Source organism: Tupaia chinensis, unplaced genomic scaffold, assembly GCF_000334495.1.
Source record: "Tupaia chinensis unplaced genomic scaffold, TupChi_1.0 Scaffold000231_1, whole genome shotgun sequence".
NCBI lineage: Eukaryota > Metazoa > Chordata > Mammalia > Scandentia > Tupaiidae > Tupaia > Tupaia belangeri.
In genome coordinates, this window is record NW_006159706.1 from 3088730 (window position 1) to 3113179 (window position 24450).

The following is a 24450-nucleotide window of genomic DNA, read 5'->3' on the forward strand; positions in this document are numbered from 1 at the left end:
TTATAAGGGTTCAAAGCAATTAACTACTCATTACAATTAAGTTAGTTTCTTACTTCACACCATTTATCAAGCTATAGTTGAGATGGATTAGCATAAATATCTATAGGTATGTTAGAAAAATATAGGAGAATGTGTTAGTGGTTTTGGTTTTCTTAAAGTAGATACAAGAAACAAAAAACCAGAATAGAAAAGATTGATATATTTTATTACATTAAGCATAAAAATGTATGACAAAGCAGCTTTATTCATAATTGCCAAAACATCAGAGCTACCAAGCTGTCCTTCAGTAGGTGAATGGACACGTTAATTGTGGTATATCCCACATGGCTGACTGCACAGTTGAGTCCCGACCTGACGGCTTGAAAAATACACCAGGCGCATGTGTGTGCATGCTCAAAATCCCAAGAGGAGAATGGAAGAAAAGGGATTGCAGTATGGCCATCCCCCTGGGGAGTGATTTTTCACACACTTCCCACTTCTGGCTCTTTCTGGCAGGCACAAGTGCCCTATAGAAAACTAAAAATAATAAAAATAAAGATATGCTGTTGGGGCCAGCAGGTGGCATCATGATTAAGGCTCCGGACTCCCATGTAGATGACTGTGGTTCAAGTCCCTGACCTGGCACCTTGATACTCATGCTAGATGCATGTGCGTGCATGCCCAAAATCCCAAGAGGAGAACGGAGGAGAAGGGACTGTAGTATGGCCATCCCCCCGGGGGAGATTTCTCACTTTCTCTCTCTGTGTCTCTGTCTCTCTGGTCGGTGCATGTACCCTATAGCAAAAATCTCTCTCCAAAAAAAAATTTGCTGAACATGAGAAAAGATAAATAGCAAACTATTTGCAGTCTATACAACAGACAGGATTAGTATCCAAGATACATAAAGTGTTCCTATCAATTGATAAGGAAAAAGAAAGAATGAAACAGAGAGGGAGGGAGGAAGAAAGGAAGGCAAAGAAAGAAAATTGGCAACAGATCTAGATAGGTGTCTTCACAGAAGAAATAGAAACAGTCCATAAACGTGGGAAACGTTCAAGCTCACTAGTAATAAGGGAGATAGAAAACTTAAAGCAATGTTGAGGTGTCATTTTTCATCATGCAACGGGCAAAATTTTAATGTTTAACAGCATCAAGTATGAGTGAGGATTTGAGTCGATACTTTAGGGGGTTCCTGAGGGGGCCTCAGAGAGGGTGACCTGTCATCCTGACCCCTGGATTCCTGACCTAAGTGCTCTTTACCAACCTGGAAGAGTGGCTCTCCCTGGAGGTCAGAGAACAGTGAGACATGGCCCAGAGACATAGACAGTGACCTCTGAGACCTCCGTTCTCATCAAGCCTGGGGGCCAGTGGTTAGAAGGAGACGCCCAAAGGTAAGCTGGGACCAGCTGGCTCCAGCTCACGAGTGCCACCTGTGTTCCTCTCCTCCCTACTCTGCACGTGGTAGTCAGAACTGGCCAGGGCGTCAGTATTTACACCGTGGACATTTGTAGCAAATGCTGCAGATTAGGGCTTTATTTTTCTCTTTTCCTTTTCTTTCTTTCCCCCCATCCTTCTTTTCTCCCTCCTTCCCTCCTCTCTCTTTCTTATCCTCTTCCTCTTCTTTCTTTTCCTTTTTTTTTTTTAGAGAACTGTTAAGCATTTACCTTCCCTCACCGGGCACACAAGATGTCCCTCCCCACTCCCACTCCCGAGACTCTGTTCAGGACTCTTTGCCTCTGTATTTTTGTATTCCTAATTCTCTCTTCTTTCCTCCATCTTTGCTTTTATCTCTTCTTCAGGGATAGGGGAAAGTGTGGCAGGCAAAGAGAAAGATGAATTATAGGACATAGGAAGAGCCCTGGCTTTAAGGGCCTTTGCCCGGGCCTCAGTCGTGGCTCAGCCATTCACTTCCTACATGACGTTGGACAGACTTCACCACTCCGAGCGTCCATCTCCTACCTGTGAAATGAGCATAACCGTAGCCAGGGCTACCATAGGCAGCCTCGCAGGTGCAGTTCTGTCTCCACTCCAGGGAGCAGCACACAGACTAGGAGGTGAATGACAGCCACGGCGATGTGCAGGAGGCAGCCTGAGCCACAGCACACGACCTTGATTGTCATTCTTATTCCAGCAGGGTGTTATGAAGATTAGAAGAGACAATAATGGAGGTGGAAGTGTCTGACTGAGTGCTTGGCACACAGTAGGTGCACAAGCATGTTGGTTTTCTTTCTTCATATCATCTACCCCTTCCCTCTTCCTTAACACCGAGTAACTCCTTCTTAAGGTTATGTCCGTGTCAGCTGGCCACACACTGCAGCACCCATGGGGTCTCCAGAGGCCATAGTCCATGCGCCCCTCCACAAAGAAGCGTGCCCTGGTTTCTAGCAAGCCTAGTGGCTCTTGTGGTTCGTACCTGCTCGGCACCACACACCAAGGCTGCCTGGCCTTGATTCATTGACTCCTTACCATGTGTGTCATCCTCCTCATGTTCAGGATGACGATCTGAGGCTCAGAGGGGGGGAGTGCCTTGCCCAAGGCCACATGGGAAAGCGTGGTGGAGGAGGAGTCACACTCAGGTCCTTGAGATCGAGGTTGTTCGAGCCAGGGGCTCATGAACTTTGGGAGCTCCTGACAGTGCAGTCACCTGACACACGTGCACTTGTCTAGATCTGCAGAGCCTCACACTCACAAAACAGCACAAGGGGACTGCAGGATGTTCGTGGGAGATAGAATTTCAATGCAAGTTGATTTTGCTACAAAACACTTTTTGAAACCCATGCATTATTTCTCCTAATACACATTTTTCTGTGAACTTTTTGTGACCTCTCGTATTTATTCCTGCTACATTTGATGGTATCAGATATTTGTGTTCCATTACATCCTCTTGTTAAAATGCTAGCTGCATTAATAATCCATGAAGTTGGTGTTATGACCTACTAATTTACTGAGTCAAGACCTGCACTTTGAAAAACACTCTCTAGCTGCTTTTCCCAAGTGAATTTCCAACGCGGATGCCAGTGCATGATGGCTGGTGGGCTAAATCTGGCTTGATGCCTATTGTTGTAAATAAAGTTTTATTGGAATACAGCCATGCTCATTCATTTACATATTGTCTCCAGCTCTTTCTGTGATATACCAGCAGAGTCAAATGGTTGCAACAGAGACCACAGGGTCCATAGAGCTTAAAATACTTCTCAGGCCCTTTACAGAAAGAAGGTACGGATCTTTATCTGACTCTGCATCTTCTTTACCTGACTCTCTCCAGGATTCCCTTCTGCCTCCTGGCCCAAACCCAGGCTCCTTGGCCTGACTTAGAAAATCACCTCCTGGGACCAGCAGACGGCGTAATGGTTATGTTGCTGGAATCCCAAGTAGTTGACTGAGGTTTGAGTCCCAGACCTAGTGACTTAAAACTCACACCAGGTGTGCATGTGTGGGTACCCAAGATCCCAAGAGGAGAATGGAGGAGAAGGGATTGTGGTGTGGCCATCCCCGCTAGGGGTTGATTTCTTGCTTTCTGTCTCTGTCTCTCTCTGTTTTTTTTTTTTTTTTTTTTTTTGAGTGCACACTCCCTATAGCAAAAACTCTGTCTTAAAAAGAAGAAAGAAAAAGAAAATCACCTCCCTGTAGCCTCCTGTGTCTGTTTCCTCTGACCTCCCTTACCGTGGGGGTGGTGGGGGAGGAGGTGTGGGGGTGTTCACTGACAGGTAGGCCGGCAGCTAAGACACTGAACAGTGGGGGACCAGGCCCCTCCTAGCTTCCTGATGCCTGGCTCTGCTCCCTGCCCTGCAGGCCTCCTGGGAATGGTCGCCCACATGATGTACACGCAGGTGTTCCAGGTCACCGTGAGCCTTGGCCCTGAAGACTGGAGACCTCATTCCTGGGACTACGGGTGGTCCTTCTGGTAAGTGGCTTTTGCCCTTCAGAGCCCAGAGGCATGCTGGGACTTAAGCTCAGCCCAATGGGGGGGATGAGGAGGAAGAAGGGATCGCCAGTAATCCTGGGGCACTTTGAGACCGTAGGGCAGGGGTTGGCACACTCAGGCCTGATCCACCCACTCCCCATTTTAATGCAGCCCTGACGTCAAGGATGGTTGGTACATTTTAAAAATTCTTGAGAATAAATCAAAAGAAGAATAATATTTTGTGACATGTGAAAATGATATGAAATTCAAATTTCAGTGTCCATAAATAAAGTTTCTTGGAACTCAGCCACTGTCATTGTTTGCGTGTTATCGACGGCTTTCGCACTACAGTGGCAGCACTGTGCAGAGCGGGTGGAGGCTGAGCGGCTCACGGGTCAGAATAGTTATGCTCTGGCCCTTTGCCGACCCCTTCCCAGGAGGCCTGGCAAAAGGTGGGATGGAAGCTGGCATGATCTGGAGTCAGGATGCTGTGGAGGGTTCTGGGTGCCCAAGGAGCAGGAGGACCCCAGAGGAAGTGTGGGTACAAGGGAGCAGTTAGCACCTCAGAGCACCGTGTGCAGAGGGCCCCTTCCTTTTTCTGGAAGCTGGGGCCTCCCTCCCTGCCCCTCTGTTCCCCGGAGGGCTGGCTCCCAAGGGACACTGAATTCCCATTAGACTTATTAAAGGCCGGGGCCCGTATCATGGTCCATCCATTTCTCCCTGTCACTGAGGCCTGCAAGATAGATCAGGCCCATTTTTCATCCCCCGCATGTGGGGCCTCTCCAGGGCTGCATGGTGTCATCTCTCTTGTTTAATATGTGTGAGGCCATTTGTCAAAACTCCGGCCCCAGAGCCTGCCCTGCTCAGGCCCCAGGCCCAGAGACCAGCTCTGCAGGACACAGCACCAGCCGTGTCTTCCAGCCCAGTAGAGCCAAAGACCTGTCTGCAGAGGCTCAGGGCTCCGAGGAGTGCTGGGGAGCTTGGAGACCACGGTGCACCAGCTTCTGGACGACAGCCTTTGCTGCAAGTCGAAGGTCCCGTGGTTAAGAGTCTGCCAGCTCCAAGTGCAGATCTCACCCTGGCCCCCCCTGCTGGGCTGTTGTGGCAGTGCAGGGGCGATTGTGGGTGTGGCCTTTGAAATCAGTTCGGGTTCAGATCCTGACTCGGACTCTCTACCTCTGGGCCTTGGCCAAGTCGTTTCTCCTCTCTGTGCTTTAGTATACCTACAACTTGATCCTCAAGTTTCTACTTCTTGGGGATCACTGAGTCATGTTCCCGTCCTCACTGATTTTAGCACATCTCCCCAAAATCCATACTTCAGGTAAATATTTATTATCCTTTTTTTAAATGCCAGAAAGTACATGCATGAGAAAGAAAGAGAAAGAGGAAGCACCCCACCGTGGGCCCTGGTCATGCCACAGTGCTTTTCCTCCAATTCTTCATCTTGTCTGGGTCCCGGGCAGGTGTGTGTCCACATGGTGTATTTTTCCACCACCGGGGCCAGGACTGGAGCCCTGGTTGGCTGTGTGGGGCCTGGTGTCCTCTGCATGGAGCTCACGCTGCGCTACGCACCGGCCTTACTATTCTTACAGCTTGGTGGTTGGCTGGGTGGCCCAGATGCCTCAGTGGGTTGTCAGCTGGGACTGGGGTCATCAGGGCACAGTAGGGCTGGGCATCCAAGATGGCCCCTACAACCTGGCAGTGGGTCCTGGCCAGGGTGGCTTCTCACAGCCTGGAGGCTGGGTGCCCGGGGACAGTGCCCCAGGTGACCCAGCTGGGAGTGCACTTCTGCGTCTCCTACTGGGGAAGAGCAAGCCATGGAGCCACCCTCCGGACGCAGGAACCCCAGGGGGCGTGGCTCCTGGGGGCCATTGTTGGAGCACACGAAATGAGGCCCATGGGGCCCTAGCAGAGGACATGCCCGATGTCTGTGGGCTGTCAGAGGCACACGGCCCAGCCCCTGCCAAGCTTAGCTTTGTCATCTCAGAACGGGGACGATGCTGCGTGTCTGGCAGCGGTGTTGTAGAGACTGAGCGCTCAGTGCACAGAGGTGCTCAGTAAATGGCAGCTATAAACAATGATGCGGCCTGGAGACTTCGGTGAGGCCACTCTCACGTGCTGAGAGGACGGGACCCAAGTGTCCAAGAGCGTGCATCTGACGGCTCTGCGGGAGCCCCTGCTTTCCTCTCCCAGGTGCTGAGCCCTGGATTTGCTGCTCGCATCTACTCCCAGGATTTGAGTGCTCCCCTGGGCGCAGCCCTGGGCACCCCTCCCCGGCTCTCCCACCTCCTTGTGCTTAGGACTCCTCTCCTGGCCCTGAGTCGCTGGCCAAGCCCTCCACCAGCTCCTCCTGGTGGTTCTGACGCTGCTCTTTGCAGACCTACCTGCTGATGCCAAGGCAAGACGCAGTGGGCGCCCAGGCAGCTGCTTGATTGACTTGAGGGTTGGAGGTGGGAGAGAAGGTCACACTGTCAACACCTACTTGGTGCCAGGCACAGTGGTGACACTTCACAAATCCTGAGCTGTTCCGTCCTGCTGGGGACCCCAGAAGAGGTGTTACCACTCCCACTTCAGGGCCTGGGAAACAGGTGCAAAACAGGACCAGTCTGTAGCCCAGTCACTGAGTGAGCTCAGAGGCTGCACATATGCAGCCCGGGACGGAACCCAACCTGGGGATGTTTTGCTTGGCCTACCAAAAAAAGTTTGTGTTTGTTTTTAGCATCCCTAAAGGTAAATTTTTTACAAAAAATCCAGGTTTCTGTGGTCTATCTGATGATAGACCAGAAGGTCTATCCATGCCTGCCAGCCTTGCCTCCTAACAGTGGTGGCTAGCGCTGAGTAGTGACCGGTTTGCCCCAGTCCCCACCACTCCCTATTGTTACCCTTACCTACCCTCTCCTTGCTTTATCTGCCTGACCCTGGGGGAATTTGAGTTGGTGACCCCTGCTTGGAATATCAGTGTGTCAGCTTTTCCCTGTGATGGCAGAGGAGTAGAAAGCTGGCCCTGGACAAACACTTTCTGCCTCTACTTTGTGTTTGATCAAAATGGAGAGGGATGAAAAGGGGCTGTTCCTACCTCAGCACATGCAGTGAAACCCCATCCCAGCACCCATTCTGCAGGCTCAGGGGACTGGGATGTCATGACATTGTAGATTAAGAGATAGGGAAGGCCCAGGAGGTTAAGCAATTTGGCCTAGGTCACACAGCTAGAGAGTAAGTTGCACCAATATGAAGAGGGGTTTCCCTCCTGTCCTGGTGGCTCCTTTCTGCTTCCAAGGCCCTGCGTTTGTGGAACAGTGGCTTCACTGCCCTCCCTTGCTTTCAAGTCTCCATGACCTCACAGAAACAGCAGGCTGGCCCTGTCCCTCTCTGAGGGACTCTCTCCTGGGCTGCCACGGCCTTCCCTGCTGGGCTTAGCTGACACCTCAGCAGAAAGATGCCTTACGGGGACAGGTCTGCTACCAGGACCCTATACGCCCCAAAGACCCCTGGAGAGAATGTGCTTGTCACCAGGGCGTGGAGGACTGGTGGTCAGAGGGGAGCTGGCACTTGTCTTCTTCCCCAAGGCAGTGGCTCTGCCTCCTTTTCTCTAAGAGCAGGGCTAGAGCAAGGTGGTGCTTGCTGGAGGGTGCCCTGCTGGCATAGAGGGACCAGCAACCTCCCAGCTCTGCCATCATTCTCTCTTAGTGCCGTCTGCTCCTAGTCCCTGAGGGGGCGTGGCTCGTGCATGTGCCCTGTGTCCTGCGCAGTGAGCCTCTGTCCCTCTGGCCTGTGGTCACAGAGGACAGAGTGATGGATGGGTTACAGTCTTCGCAGTGAGCAGGCCTGGCAGTGGGTGGCAAGACGGCATCTGCGTGCCATCGAATCTGCACCCCACAGTGTCTGCTCCCATCCCGCAGCCCCAGAGGACAGGGTGTAGGCTGACACTCCTCCCTTCCCCTCCTTGGTGTCCACTCTGCTCTTGGCTCAAAAACCAGGCCAGCCGCCCACGTGCTTCCCTGCACCAGCTCGGAAGTACTAGTGCAGACACCAGCAGGTGTTCCAGCCCCAGCGTTTTCAGACTGTGCTGTATGTGGGCACCTGGGGCTCAGCTGCCAGAGCTGTAGGAAACGGGGCTCATGGCTTGGGGTTAGAGCCCGAGCAGGGCTTTCCTAGCTGGTTCGTCTGTCTTCTTACTTCATCTGTACTTAATCATTCACTCATTCATTCTAGAACTATATGGGGGCAAGTACTACCTGCTGGACCCTGTTCTAGGTACGAAGGGGAGCTGGGAACCAAACAAGGCTCCTGTTTTCATGAAGCCAGAGTTCTGGCCAGCACTAAGGACTTCCGCTCCTTGGAAGAGGCTTCGACATGCTTCTCCCCCCTCCCCCTGCTCAGTTAACTCTTCACCGAATCTCTGGACGTGGTACTGACGCCTGCCATTAGGAGACTCTGAGAGACAGAGAGGAGGCAGTAGGCTAGCGAGGGCCAAGGAACAGCAGACCAGTAAGATCTGTTTTTCTATATATCCCAGGTTTGGAGCTGAAGAAGTCAGCAACTAAGAAATGCTAAAAGGCACCAGCAGAAATAAAGGACTGGCCCTGCAGCCGGTGGTTGAGGGAGCTAGATCTCATGTGGCCAACCATGCAGTTCAAATCCCAGCTCAGCAGCTTGAAAAACACACTGGGTGCATGCACCTGTGTGTCCCAATCCCTCTCACGTTTGTGAAGACACACTCCTTCTGACAAATAATAAATAAATAAGAATAAAGAGAGAGAGAGAATTCCCAAACAAAAATCTGCCTTCTCTAGCCAAAGGACCAGGGGAAGGCAGCCTACGGAGACAGGAAACTCAGCAATGACTGGTCTTTTCCAGCCACACATCACAGAAAAGAATGATGGCACCAACCCACCCATGCTCACAAGGAGTGGGGAGCTTAGAATGTTTTAAGGTTTGTTACTTATTTCTTCCATGTGCAAGATATACAGAAAGCGAGAAATCACCCCCCAGGGGGGATGGCCATGCCTCAATCCCTTCTCCTCCATTCTCCTCTTGGGATCTTGGGCACCCGTGCACATGTACCTGGTGTGAGGTTTAAGCTGTCAGGTCCGGGACTCAAACCATGGCTAACTATGTAGGAGTCCAGTGACATAACCATTACGCCATTTGCTGGTCCTGCCACTCCTCTTTTTTAGACATGCTGCAGTCTTCCTGCCTCAGCTCCCAAACTGAGACTACAGGCCTGTTCTGCTTCACTGGGCTCTTTTTAGATAAGGTCACGATGTATCTAGGCCGGCTTTGAGTTTTGAACCTGCTGCCTCAGCCCCCCTAGTCGCTGGGATTACAAGCACATGCCACTGTTCCTGGCCTGTAGGTTGGACAAGGAATGTACCGACCGGGGCCTCTCAGGTGGTCCCAGTCTGCAGAGCAGTGTCTCAGCCATGCACCTCTGTGGCTGGGTTTGGATTTTCACCTCACGAGGCTTTGATGAGGTGCCCTAGCCTTCCACTTGCTGGAGTGGTGCCGGGGTGCAGAGCTGAGACTTTCACCTCCACTACACGGTAACAAGCCCCACCATCCTCTGAGTGCACTGGCGACTACACAGGGAACGTGGGCTTGCTTCTCTACCATGCTGGAACACGGTGCCCTTCCCCTCCCTGCTGAGATGTGTCAGAGAACTAGTGGATGGTCAGGGTTTTGCTACTGGCCAGTCGTGATAAAACTGTCCTCCCTCCCCTCGGTGTCAGGAGAAGAAGCTTGGGGAGCAATAATGAGGTTGGGGGAGCAATAATGGGGCATCCCTGCCCCTCTCGGCAGTAACCAGGAACGCTCCTCACTTCCAATGTCAGGGTGGCCTGTGGGGAATCTGGGTTTCTGCCTCTACCTGGAAGTAACTTGGCAGGGTGCCCCCTTCCCATGCCAGAATAGGGTCAAAGGAACCCAACCAAGGCAGAAGGCTGAAATAAGATCCAGAGTCTCAAAAAGAAGTACCCCAAATGTCACAGTTTCAATTAAAATCATGTACCATCCCAAGGACCAGGAAGATCTCAATTTGAATGAAAAAAAAAATTTTGATATTTCAATAAATGCCAATACTGGGCCTGCACAGTGGTTAGACACAGTGCATCAGAAGCCGATCCCACATGGCAGATTATGGTTTGAATCCCAGTCCTGGCAGCTTGAAAAACATCCCAGACGTGTGCGTGCATGCCCCAAATCCTGATGGGATGGGGAAATGGAACAGATGACCACATCCCACTGGGGCTTTGTTTTCTCTCCACACCCCCACCCCAGTCTCTCTCTCTGATGAGAGGCATCCTCTTGCAATTAATTTTTTAAAAAAAATCCAGTACTGAAATGACAGAGAGAGTAGAATTATCTGATGAAGATTCTATAGTGATCAGAGCTAGCCAAGTGGTGTGGTGGTTAAGGCGGCTGGATCTCGCATGACTGACTGTGGCGTTTGAATCCCAGACACAGTGACTTGAAAAACACATGCATGCTTAAAATCCCAAGGGGAGACTGGAGGAGAAGGGATTGCAGTGTAGCCATCTCCTCTGGGAGGTGCTTTCTCTCTCCCTCGTGAGTGCATGTGCCCTACAGCCAAAAAAAAATTAAAAAGAGGAATAGCAGGTGGCACAGTGGTTAAGGGTGCTAGACTCCCACATGGCTGACCACAGTTCAAGTCCCGGATCTGGCAGCTTGCTTTCTCACTTTCACTCTCTCTTTCACTCTCCCCTGCTCTGTCCCTCTCTGGTCAAAATAAAAATAAATAAATAAATAAATAGAGTTAAATAAAATAATTCTTTTTAAAAAAAGATTCTACACCAATTACCATACAAATGCTTTAGTGAGTAACTACAATGAGTAACTTCTATTAAAAAATCGAAGGTCTCAGGAAAGAAGTAGAAAATATACAGAAAAACCAAGTGAAACTTTTAAAACTGAAAAATATAATAACCAAAATAGAATATCCAACAGTTGGGCTCACCGCTGAATTGAGGGGACAAATGGGAGAAAAAAAAAAATCAGGCAACTTGAAGATAGGACAATAGAAATGACACATCAAAACGACAAAGAGAAAATAAACTTTTTTTCAAAAATGAACAAAGCCTCAACTTCTGGAATTATAACAAAAACTTTCACATTGAAATTCTCAAAGAAAGGAGAAAGAAGTTGGGACTGAAAATGTACCCAAGGAGATAATGGCTGAGAACGGCCCCGATTTTGTAAAAGACAAACCTCCATAGTCAAGAGGCTGAATGAATTTCCAATATTAATAGTATAAACGGAAGGAAATCCATACCAACAGACGGCAGAGTCAAACTTTTAAAAGGCAGAGTCAAAGAAAAAGTCTTAGAAGCAGTGAAAGAAAACCGTCTTAACTATGGGGGAAGCAATTCAAATGACAGTGGAGTTTTGCGTTGGAAACCTTGGAAGCTGAAAGGAAGGGGCATAACATTTTTCAATTGCTGAAAGAAAGAACTGCCAACTCAAGATCTTAATACGTAGCAGAAACGTACTTCGGAAATGAAGGGGAGTCAAGCCTCCTTAGATGAAAGAAAACAAACAAACAATTTGCTGCCAACAGACCTACCCTAAAAGGATGGCTGCAGGAAGTTGTCTTGACAGAGGGAAATAAAAAAACGTTTGAATATCAGGAAGGAAAACGGGAACAGAAATTTGACTTCTCTTGAGTTTTCTAAATGACGTTTGATGGTTGGAGCCAACAGCATACTCCAGTCTGACGCGGTTCTCAATGTCTACCGAAAATACATGGAATACCATTGTATTGTAAGTGGGGAAAGGAAAAGGGGCATACAGGGAGCCACAGTCTACGCCTTACTAACTGGTGACACCTCGACCCAGGGGACTGTGATTTGTCATGTACACAGAACGGAAGAGCTGGCACAGCTGAAACCGGGTCTGATCAGGACCGAGCCCAAAGGCAGTGCTCCCTCAGGGACCAGTGTTGGTGGGAAGGAAAGGGAGCTTTTTCAGGAAGCCGGCAACCCGGGAAGATGGTGAGCTAATGACCAAAGACCACCTCTGAAGTCCTATCTAACAAGATGGATTTTTAAAGGGAAAGATAAAGGACAATGCGCTGTTCTGCCCAGCACAGCAGTTTGTCACTTCCTTGACCAGCCATGAAGGAGACTTATTGCTATCAGAGTTGTCATTTTCAGCTGCAGCAGGGTGGGCCCGACTCGACCATCAGAACAGAAGTCTTTATTTCTCTCCAGCACATCTTTTTGGTGTCAAGGCCTCTGGCCTCTGAAATCTCATAAAGCCACGCTTGGTTTTTGGACTTTAAAGTATTAAGCAAGGTATGCTTTTTTTTTTTTTTAATTTGCACATGTACTCACTGGAGAGAGGCAGAGAGAAAGTGAGAAAACATTTTCCCTGTGGGGAATGAGCACACTGCAATTCCTTCTCCATTTCTTCCTCATTTCAGGATTTGGGGCACACAAGCATTCGCACCTGGCATGTTTCTCAAGCTGCCAAACCGGGACTTGAACTGTGCAGTCCGCCATGTGGGATCCAGCCTCCTTAAACACCACACTAAGAGCTGGCCCAGGTCTTTTACTGAAAAAAAAAATGTATTGTACTATGTTTAATATGGAGTTGTTTTGGTTCTTGTAGCCTGGCTACATAACCACTGAAAAAACTGCAGAGAGGGCCAGCAGGTGACATGGGTTAAGGAACTGGATCTCACATGCAGTTCAAGTCCTGGACTGGCAACTTGAGTGTGTGTGCCTGAAATCCTGAGAGAATGGAGGAGAAGGGATTACTGCATAGCTATCCTCCCTGGGAAGGGATTTCTCACTTCTCTCTCTCTCTCATGAATGCACATGCCTTGTAGCAAAAAACAAACAAAAACTACATAGAGAAATACACTTAAAACCATTATAGGGACCAGCAGTGGGTGTAATGACTATGTCGCTGAACAACCATGTAGTCGACTGCAGTTCAAGTCCCTGACCTGGTGGCTTAAACTCACACTGGGTGGGTGTGCGTGCATGCCCAAGATCCCAAGAGGAGAGTGGAGGAGAAGAGATTGCGGTGTGGCCATCCCCCCTGGGGGGTGATTTCTCACTCTCTGCCTCTCTGTCTCTCTCTGTCTCTCTGGCGAGCACATGCACCCTATAACAAAAAACTCTCTCTCACACACACACACACAAAAAAAAAAAAGGAAGAAGAAGAAGAAGATCTCTCAGATCTTCATTTTAAAACCATTATAGAGGGGCCAGCATGTGGCATAATGGTTAAGGCACTGGTCTTCCACCTGACTGACTGCAGTTTGAGTCCTGGACCTGGTGGCTTGAAACTCACACTGGGCTGTGTGCATGTGTGCCTAGAATACCAAGAGGAGAATGGAGGAGAAGGGGAAGGGATTGTGGTATGGCCATCCCCCCAGAGGGTGATTTCTCACTTTCTGTCTCTCTCTGCCTCTTGGATAGGCATACATACCCTACAGGTAAAATCTCTCAAAAAAACCCCAGATAAATAAATGAACAAATAAAATAAAATAAAACCATTATAGAGAAGTCCAAATGGAACTCTAAAAAAATATTTCAGCACTCATAGGAAGCCAAGAAAAAGAAAAAGAGAAACAAAAGGCAGAGAACAACAAAATAAGTGGACAGATTTAAGCAATAATTATATCGATAATCACATTAAGTATAAATGGTTTAATATACCAATTAAAAGTCATATTGGTAGCGTGGATTAAAAAACATGACCTAACTATGTGCTTTCTAAAAAAATTCATTTTAAATATAATGAGATAGCTAGATTTAAAGGATGGAAAATGTGTATCATGTAAACATCAACCAAAAGAAAGCATGACTTGCTATGCTAACGTTAGATCAACATATTCACAACAAAGAAAATGACAAACATGGACCAAGAAGACCTAGCAGTCTTGAGCCAGCAGATGGCATGGTGGTTAAGGCACTGGATCCCACATGGTTGACTTCACAGTTAGAGTCCCATGGACCCCATGGATTAAGAAATGCATCAGGTGCATGTGTGTGCATGCCCAAAATCCTGAGAGGAGACTGGGGAGAGGGATTTGTGGTGTGAGCGGTATTTTCTTACTTTTCTTCTCTGTCTCTCCAAGAAGTGCATGTGCCCTATTGCAAAAATTAAAAACAAAACAAATAAACAACAACAACAAAAACAAAAAACCCATAGCAATTCTAAATGTATGTATACTCAAAAATAGAGCTACAAAATCCGTGAAGGAAAACCTATGTAACTGAAAGAAGTAATAGCAAAAATTAAAACAAAAAACCCATAGCAATCTTAATTATGTATTTTCTGAACAACAGAGATGAAAAATCTGTGAAGGAAAACCTGATATAACTGAAAAGAGAAACAGGTAGGGACCTGCAGGTGGAGTGGTAGTTAAGGTGCTGGGCACTCCCACATGGCCAACCATGGTTTGACTGGACCTGGTGGTTTGCTTTCTCACTTTCTCTCTCTCTCTCTCTTTGTCTCTCTCTCTCTCCCACTCTGTGTGTGTGTGTGTCTGGTCAAATTAAAATGAATGAATGAATGAATAAAATAAAATAAATAATTATATATTTTTAAAAAAGAAACAGGCAAATTTACTGCTACGTTTAGTAATTTCAAACTGCCTCTCTCAACAATTAATGGAACAACTAAACATAAAATCAGCAAAGATGTAGAACTCGGTAATAACACATTAATCAGTATGATCTCATCGGGACTATAGAGTAGTCCATCTAATAATAGCAGTATACTCTTTACATGCCTACGTAATATATACCAAGGTAAACCATATTCTGGACCACGAAACAAACTTCAACACATGTGTAAAAGTTGAAATCAAATAGACTGTTCACAAACCACAATAGAATAAAACCAAAATGACAGGAAACTCTTCAAATGCTTAGAAGCTAAATAATATACTTCTGACTAAACCATGAGTCATAGAGGAAGTCAAGGGAAAATTTAAAATGCATTGAGCTGAAGAAAACGAAAATACAGCCTATCAAAATGTTTGAGATACAGCTAAAGCAGTGGTGAGAGGGAAATTTATAGCAGTTAATTCTTCTTTTTTTTGGGAGAGGTTTTTGCTATAGGGCACGTGGGCTTGCCAGAGAAACAGAAAGCGAGAAATCACTCCCCGGGGGGATGGCCACACCACAATCCCTTCTCCTCCCTTCTCCTTTCGGGATCTTGGGCACGCACACACACGTGCCCGGCGTGAGCTTAAGCCGCCGGGTCCGGGACTCGAACTGTGGTCGACTGCATGGGAGTTCAGCAATATAGCCATTTATGCTAACTGCTGGTCCCAGTTAATGCTTACTTTTGAAAAAAGAAAATGTTTCACATCAGTGACATAAGCTTCTACTCCCAAGAACCTAGAAAAAGAAGAACAAAGTAAATCTAAGGCAAGCAGAAAAAAGATAAGAGCAAAAATCAATAAAAACTGAAAAAAAGAGAGAAAAACAGAAAACAAAAAGTTGGTTCTTTGAAAAGAAAATTGAAAAGGCATACTACAGATAGCTCTACGCAGATAAATTTGACAACTTGGATGAAATGGAGTAATTCTTCAAGAGCGCAGACTACCACGACTCACCTAATATGAAATAGATAATTTGAATATCCCTATAACTACAAAGGAAATTGAGTTTATAAGCTTAAAGCTTGCAAAAAATAAATCTCCAGGTTCAAATGGTATTACTAGAACATTATGCTAAATATTGAAATAGAATTCACACCCATTTTTTCCCTCCGAAAATAGTAAAGGAAATGCTTTGCAGTTCATTTCATGAAGGATGACCCTGATGTTAAAATCAGACAAAGTGTAAAAAAAGAGAGAGAGAGAGAGAGAGAACCACTGATTAATAGCTGCTATTAATATAGATGCAAAAATCCTTACCAAAATAGAGCAAATAAGAGTCAGCAATATATATAGAGAATTGTACACCATGACAAGTAGGGTTTATTCCAAGGATGAAAGCTGGGTCAATATTTGAAAATCAGTCAGTGTCATCTACCATATTCCAGGCTACAGAAGAAAAATCACACAGTCATATCAACTGATGCAGAAAGAGTGTCTGATATAATTTAATATTCATTCATGATTACCAAACAAATAGGGCCAGCCCATGGCCTGGTGGTTAAGGCAGCAGGATCCCACGTGGTTGACTGAGTAGTTTGAATTCTAGACCTGGAGGCTTGAAAAACATGCTGGGTGCATCTGTGTGTGAGCCCAAAATCCCAAAAGGAAGGAGAGATGGAGGATAAGAGATTGTGGTGTGACCATTTACCTTGGGGGGGGTCTGTCTCTGACAAGTGCACATGCCCCCTGGCAAATTAAACAAACCAAAAACTTCCTGAAAAGTAGGAATCGAGGGGAACTTTCTCAACTTAATAAAGAACGTCTACAAAACACCTACAGCTAGCACTATCACTAACTAAATGTTGAAAGACTGGATGTTTTCTCTCCAATATTAGGAATATTGCTGTTATTCAACATAGTGTTAGAAGTTGGTGCTAGCTAGTGCGATACAGCATGCAAAGAAAATAAAAGTCATACAAATTAGAAAGGAAGACATAAACTCTATTTGAAGTTGTCCTGCAGTTCAAGTTCCAGACCTAGTGGCTTGAAACTCATGCCGGCTACAGTGTGTGCATGCCCAAGATCCCAGGAGGAGAAAGAGGGGATTGCAGTGTGATCATCCCCCCTGGGGAGTGATTTCTCACTTTCCCTCTCAGTGTCTCTGTCTCTTTCTTTCTCTCTGGCAAGTGAACATGCCCTAAGGCAAAAATCTCTACCCCCCCCCAAATCTAGGTGGAATTTGGGCCAGTACGTGGAGTGGAGGTTAAGGCGCTGGATCCACATGGCCAAGTTCATGATTTGAGTCCCAGCCCAGAAGGCTTAAAAAAATCACACCATGTGTGTGTGTGTGTGTGTGTGTGTGTGTGCATGCCCAAAATCTTAAAAGAGTGGAGGAGAAGGGATCACCTCTCCTGATGTGGAGGGGTGCTTTCTCACTTTCTCCCTCTCTGCCTCTGGTGAAGACATGCTCTCTATAGCAAAAAAAAAAAAGTGGGGGGGGAATTTACCAAAAACTGTTTAGGCCTAGTAAATTAGCCCAGCACAGTCAATAAGCATTTGGATTACAAAATTAAAAATTCAATAATATTTATACTCAAAAGAGTGAAATACTTAGGCATAAATCTAACAAAACATTCACAGGACTTGTATGCTGAAAACCTTAAAATATCAATGTAAGAAATCAAAGAAGATCTAAATAAATGAAGAGCTATACCATGTTTGTGGATCAGAAAGAATATTCAACATAATGAAGATGTCAACTGTTGAATAGGCATATACAGGTTTTGGAAAATTTCTATACAAATCTCAGCAGTATTTCTTATAAGTATAGACAAGAGTATTCTAAAATTAATACAGAAAGGCAAAAGAACTAGAGTAACTAAAACAACTTTGAACATGAAGACTATCATGGAATCAGTCTACCCAATTTCAAGACTTAGTAGGTGCATAGATCAATGGAACAGAATAAAGAATCCAGAAACAGACCCATACTTGAATGATTTTCACTGGAGAGAAATATGCTGAGTGAAAAAAGCCAATCCCAAACATAGATTGTAATATTCCATTTATAAAAATTCTCAAAGTGGCAAAATTATGGAAAGGAAGAACAGATTAGTGGCTGTCAGAGATTGGAGAAGGTCAGGAGAAAAGCAGGTATAAAGTGACAGCAGAAGGGATTCTTGGTCTGTATTTTCACTATATCCATGTCAATATCCTCATGGTATTGTACGGTGAGTACACTCGTTTTACAGAATGTTACCACTGGAGAAAAACAGCTACCTTACGTGGAATCTCTCTCTGTATTGTCTCTTACAGTTACATGTGACTCTGTAATTGTCTCAAAAGGAAAATTTTAATTTAAAAACAAAGAATAGGACTAGTCCCATGGTGCAGTGGCTAAGCACTGTGGGTTGGGAGCCAGATCCTACATGTACGACATGGTTTGAATCCCGGCCCCGATGTTTTGAAACACGTGTTGGCTGTGTATGTGTGTGCTCAAAATCCAGAAGGGATGGAGAAATGCAGGAGAAATGGTGGCAATGTGACCACGGTTTTTTCTTTCTCTTTCTCTCTCCCTATGAAGAGTGTACATGCCTTCTAAAATTAATAATTAAAATGAAAACACTAAGTAAATGAGAGGCAAATAAGATATAAGAGAATTACAGGGTGTGATAGGGTAGTGATTAACTTAAAGAAGTGCGTTTGATATAGAGTGTTGGCGAGGGGACTTCTGAGAGATAAGACAAGGGATACCCACAGAGGAGGTGATGTTTAAGGGTGAGATGGAACTAGCCAGGCAAAGAGCCTGGGAAAAGCTTGAAAAGTCTGCAAGTCCAAGGATCCTGGAGGGGTAGGATTGGAGTGAGGGTTGGAAATGAGCTTTGGGATTTTTTTTGTTTGTTTGTTTGTTTGTTTTTGGAGAGGTTTTCGCTATAGGGTATGTGCACTCGCCAGACAGTCAGAGAGAGACATAGAGACAGAAAGCAAGAAATCACCCCCCAGGGGGGATGGTCACGGCGCAATCCCTTCTCCTCCATTCTCCTCTCGAGATCTTGGGCACGCATGCACACGCGCCCAGCATGAGTTTTTTAAGCCACCGGGTCCGGGATGTGAACCACAGTCGACTATGTGGGAGTCCAGCGACATAGCCATTACGCTAACTGCTGGTTCCCTTGTTTCTGTTTTTTAATGTATTTATTTATTTTAATTTGACCAGAGATGGATAGAGAGAGAAGGAGAGGGAAAGTGAGAAAGCAAACCGCCAGGTCTGGGACTTGAACCGGTCGGCCATGTGGTAGTCCAGTGTCCTTAACCACCACACCACTTACTGGCCCCGAGCTTTGGGTTTTTCAGGACTAGAAAAATAGCCATGGAGAGCCCGAGCCCAAGGGAACGAGTGCGAGGCAACGTTTTGTTAGAACAAAGGGTCTTGCGTATAAAGCCGATGGAAAGACAGGGCTGTGGGCACTGCTTCCAGGGCAGTCTGCCTTTTGCCTGTCTAGTGCATGCCTGTCTGACTCAGTTTCACCCTTACAGCATCTGATTCTGGGGCCCTTGGGCTTTAGCAACCCCATCTCCACCTCAGGACACGGCCCCACCTCCCACTCCCCAGCCTCGCACTCCTACTCAGTCACTGGACCCCACTGCTCTTGCAGGGTGTTTTGTTTTGCTTAGGCTTTTTATTTGAGAATGTTTAGCTCCGTCCCCTGGCAGAGCCATCAGGCTTGAGTCAGAAGTGGTCATCGGTTATGATCCCTGGCTCTAAAAACTAGAAATTCACTGCAAAACTAACTTATGCAAAAGAAGGACATTTATAGAGCGTCATTGCATAAGAATGTTGGTTGTCAAGGACAGAAACCCAATTCAAACTGGCTTAAGGGGAAGAAAGTTTTAAAGAGGGAATCTGGATTTCTACGATTGAAAGGTCCAGGGATAAGGACTTCAGCTCAGCACTCAAGCTCCTTTTCGTGGCCTCGCTGTCAGTCCCCAGCAGCTCCTGGCGCACATCCCACCAGGTTAGCAGTGCAGAGGAACAATGACACTGTTGCCCAACGGCTCTCACCAAGTCCTACAATTGTGAATTGGGCCGTGTGTCCATCCTGACCCAATTACTGTGCCAGAGGGAAGCGGTGCTCTCATTGGGCAAACCTAAGTCACGTGCTCACCCCTAGGCTAGGTTGAGGGTTGCCCAGCCCCACACATGGCCTGAGAGGAGGGGAGGGGTGATTCCATAACAGAATCTAGGTGCTATTACCAGAGGGAAAAATGGATGCTGGCCAGGTGAAACCAACACGATCATGGGACCCCAGAAAAAGCCCACTTCTTCATTCCCCACCATTGGGTTTGGAATTTGCTTCGTGCTGGTACATAGAGATGCCCCAGATCAACCTTGAGTCTCCAGCCTTCTTGCTCAGGAGGGAGTATCAGACCTAACCAGCTGTGGTCAGATGTTTGGCCCTTTTCTCATCATCTGTGGACATGGAATGGGTCACAACTGGACCCTTTAGTGAACAGGGAAGTTCCTAGAGGGACCAGGCTGATACCCCGAAACCATCTAATACAGACCCTCAGGACTCCTGATCTAAATAATCTCCTTATCATGAAAGTCTCAGGGGAATCTGTCAGTGGGTTTGGCATTAAGGGAAACAGTTGATTCTTGAGGGTCCCTTTGGAGAAAGGCTGACTGTTCATATTTCCCCTTGCTTTCTTTTTGGGGCTCTGCAGTTGACAAGAGAAAAGCAGTACGTGCAGGAGGTGGGCTGCACCGACCATAGGCAATGCAGAATGATGAGACCAGCTGTGGGTGCCAGCCATGGGGAGCCTACAGCTTTCCAGCAGTGCAGGGGATAGCAAAACCAAGGTCTTGACTTGGAGAAAGCCAGGCAGGTACCCCACTCCTGGTACTAAACATGAATACAGCCTTGGTCTGAGGAATCGGGCAGGAGGCCATTACTAGAACTGGAGCCTGGCCAGCCTCCCCTCCCCTGCCCTCCCCTCCTCCCCAACCCTACCATCCCCTCTTTTCCAGATGTGTATAGGGCAGATCCCCAGCTGGGGCTGGCCTCAGCACATACATCGGTGAGGGCAGCCTACAGTCCCCGCTGTGCAGAGAAAGGTGTGGAGCAGAGTGCCAAGCAGATCATTATGACCTCATCCCTCAGAGGGGCAGCTTGCCATCTAGGTCATGGAGAAGTGGGTGGGAAGAATAGGAATAATAGTGATGACAGTAATGATAGAAAGCCTTTCTCGAGTGCCTACTATGTGCCAGACATTATTCTAAGATGCTTTTAAAGGACCATCTGCTTCCATCCTTGCAACAACCCTGCCAGAGAGTGCTGTTGTTGTAAGCATTAAAATGAACAGGAAGAATATGAGGCAGGGAGGTTAAGCATCTAGCCCAGGGCCATACGTGCTCAAAGGTAATTTAACTCTCATGAAAGATGAGCTGGCTCCCATCTCCTTCTCCATCATTAACTCCAAGAAATCTCCTCATGCATCCTCATTCCAGCTTCCCAAAGCTCTGACAGTTCGTGCTCGCTCCCTATTGTCCATGCCTCAGGCCTTTGTTCATCCTGTTCCTTCTCCTGGAATGCTCTTTCCCCTGCCAACTCTCACTTGTCCTACCAGACCCAGCATCAGTATTGCTGTCTCCTGGGTGACCTTCCCTGATGCCAGCTCCTTTGGGCAGAGGGACTGGTTCTTTTCTGGTCTCCCAGTAGCAAACGTTGTCATGTCCGCATTGCAATATGCAATCCATCTCCCAGACTAGGCTGGGACTGGGGCAGGGATCCAGTCTTGTCCTTTCTGGGAGCACCTGCTCTGGGGCTGGCCCAGAAGAGGCAGCCATGTGGAGATGAATGAATGTTTGGCGGGTGGGGGATTGCCTGCCCCACCTGCCCTCACCTGGCATCTCTCTCCTGATCTCTTGGCAGCCTGGCGTGGGGCTCCTTTACCTGCTGCATGGCAGCCTCTGTGACCACGCTCAACTCCTACACCAAGACGGTCATTGAGTTCCGGCACAAGCGCAAGGTCTTTGAGCAGGGCTACCGGGAGGAGCCGACCTTCATAGACCCTGAGGCCATCAAGTACTTCCGGGAGAGGTCAGTGCACATCTGTCACCTCTGGCCACCACTGGGAATCTGAAGTACAAAGCCTGGCCCCTGTGGCCACAGGGCCCCAGTCAAAAACTGGAGTGATGGAGTTGTTCTGGGGGGCTGTGGGGCTGAAGGGGCAGGCCAGGTGAGGCAGTTTGGACCCTCTGGTGTCAGAATTTCTGGGACATTTAATGTTTTATTAGGCATTAGGTTGCCTTGCGCTCATGTGATCAGAGTGTGAGGAATGGAGAGGGAGCCATGGCTAAATGTTTGCTACTCAGCCTCTTGTTTCTTAGAAGCTTGATACAGAGGGTTGAACTGAGGTTTCCTTCTTGGGCTCTGTCACAGAACTGAGTGAAAAGCGGACCCAGCAGTGGGACTGGTGATGGCTGCTGGAGGAGGATTGCTCTCCAGGTCAGGGACCAGATCTGTTCACCAGAGTCTCCAGAGCCCTGCTAGGAACAGAGGAGGTGACAATAAATGGTGGATGGATGGATGGATGGATAGGTAAATTAGGGAATGGATAGATGGGTGAATGAGTAGATGGGTAGCTGGATGGATCCATAGGTGGATGGAGGAGTGGATGGAGAGGTGGATGGAGGAGTGGATGACTAGTTGGATGGGTGGGTCACTGGCTGCTAGATATATGAGTGGATGGAGAGGTGGATGGATGGATGGATGGATGGATGGATGGATGGATGAGTGGACAAGCAGGCGAATGGAGGGATAGGTGACTAGGTGGATCAATTAATGGTTGGAGGAGGAAGAGAGAGGAAAAGATGAGTGGAAGGACAGCAGGCAGGTGGATGACTGGATGGATGTCAGGATTTCAGAAACTGGAGATAGCCTAGGCAGAACTCCAGACGTCTTCCAACAAACATCTCCAGCCTGACCGAGGATTTCTGGGCCCTTCCTCCTGGGAGTGAGTTCTGTGCTTCTTCTGTATTCATCTCAGTCTCTACTAGCCTCTTAGCTCTATCCAAAGCGAGGGGTCAGCTACCAGAACTGCTCCCCAGTGGAGCACCAATGGCACCCCGGTGGCTCAGCGGGAACCTGCCTATCAACACTCCCTGTGTTAGCACCTTCCCTCCCTGTCTTCCTCCCTCTCTCCCGTCCCTGTGTGTCCTGGGACCACCTCCGGAATAAACTCACTTGTCACAGGTTCTGAGGAGTCAGGCCAGCAGTAATGCTTCCCGGTGGCCAGAAGCAGAAGGGACTCAGCTGCAGGGCTGGCAGCCTCCGAGGGGCACGAGAGGGAAAGGAGCCTCCATGGAGCCTGTGGAGGTGGCGAGCAGTGGATTAGCAAGGTGGGCCTTGGAGGGGCCACACACGGACCGCTGGGCTGTTGCAGACCCTTCTAGCAGATGTATTTTCCCCCTGCCCTGTGGGCCTCTTTTTCTATCCTCAAACACACCCAGCTCATTCCCACCACCTGCTGTGCCCCTCCTGGAATGCTCACCTGTTGGCTCGCTCAGGTGTGGCCTTGCCTGGTCACTGGGTCTCAATTTACACCCCGCTCCATGCTCCCTGTCCTAGTCACTCTATCCCATTACTAATTTCTACTGGTACCTGACACAACCTGACCTTATTTTAAAAGTAGTTATGCTATTGAAGGAGTTTATGGTTTTTATTTCTTTCTTTCATAAGGGAGAGAGAGATAGAGAAGACAGAGAGAGAGGCAAAGAAACAGCACCCCCCTCCCCACACACACACACCCAGCAGAATCTCAAGGTCATAATCCACCTCCAGGTCTTGGCCAGCCTGGGTCATGGGCACACAGTGCCTGGAAGGTCTCTGGACAGGAACCCAGAACTTCCCCACGTGAGTCAACCTCCCCAAGTGTGCTGGGTTAGACCGCTGGGCCACCACCTGACCCCAGCCTAATATATTTTGTACATTTGGTTGTCAGCCTGTAAACAGAGCTCTGTGATTGAAGGCCTTCGCTGTCCTGTTCCCCACTCTATTTCAAGCACCTGATAGGTGCTCGTTAAATGTGTTTTAGTCATTGCCTGGATTCTCCTCTTTAGAGGCCCAGCCCTAGCTCCCCCATGCCCTTTCAGCTCTGAACCACTGTCACCCAGCTGCCTCAGCATCCCAGTGCCCCAAGCCAAATCCCAGGAGAGAAGATGTGATTGCCCAGCCCGGGACAGGTGTTTAGCCCTGGGCTGGCCAGCTGGGGCCGGGGAGGCCAGGTGACCTCACCCAGGGCTGGGGAAGGTGGCAAGCCTGGTGCGGTGCAGCACAGAAGAGCATCCAGTCCTAGCAGGTACATCACCCGCCTGGGTCCAAAGCTGCCCGTTGCCACCGCAGTAGGTTGTCCCCGGATGTGGGTAGCCCACTTCCTGGGGCGAAGGTAAAGCTCATTTTGCTGAGGCAGGAGATAGGGCCACTCTGTACCCCATTAGCAAGAAGCTGCTGTTTGCTGGTGCCCCAGTTCCGCCGGTCCTCCCCACTCAGGCCCCAAGATGAATGCTTCCCAGCATATGTGCAGAATATCACTTTATACATTCATAACTTGAACATTATGCAGAGGTTCATCAAATTTTATTTCCCTTTCCCTCCGAGGAGAGCATTTTAGCTTAGCTGGGCTGTTCTATTTATTATTATTTTTGTGTGTGCCTTTTTTACTAAGTGCTCAGAGCACAGGGATCCCTGCCCAGGGTTCACACGGTGCGTCAGCAGCTGGGCAAGATCCCGCAGTGGCCGGCACCCCCAAACCGCAGTGGGCACGGGGGGAGAAGAACCCATGGTCTTTCCTGCCTGTGTTCCTACTCCTTGGGGGACAGGGTGCTATGGAAATAACAGGGGCCCCCAGACCTGAGGAAGTTTTCTGGTTCTATCTGCTGCTGTGTGACTTGGGGCAAGATAGTGAACCGATCTGAGCCTTTTCCCTC

General features: G+C 48.0%; 1 protein-coding gene across 1 annotated transcript in view; it reads left to right on the forward strand.

Annotated features, from left to right (window-relative positions):
* Positions 1–24450, forward strand: part of GSG1L (GSG1 like) — a 166928-nt gene that overhangs the window by 110041 nt on the left and 32437 nt on the right. The window contains 2 exon segments of the mRNA XM_006172132.3: positions 3772–3883; positions 21395–21562. Coding sequence (XP_006172194.1) covers positions 3772–3883; positions 21395–21562 — 280 coding nt within the window.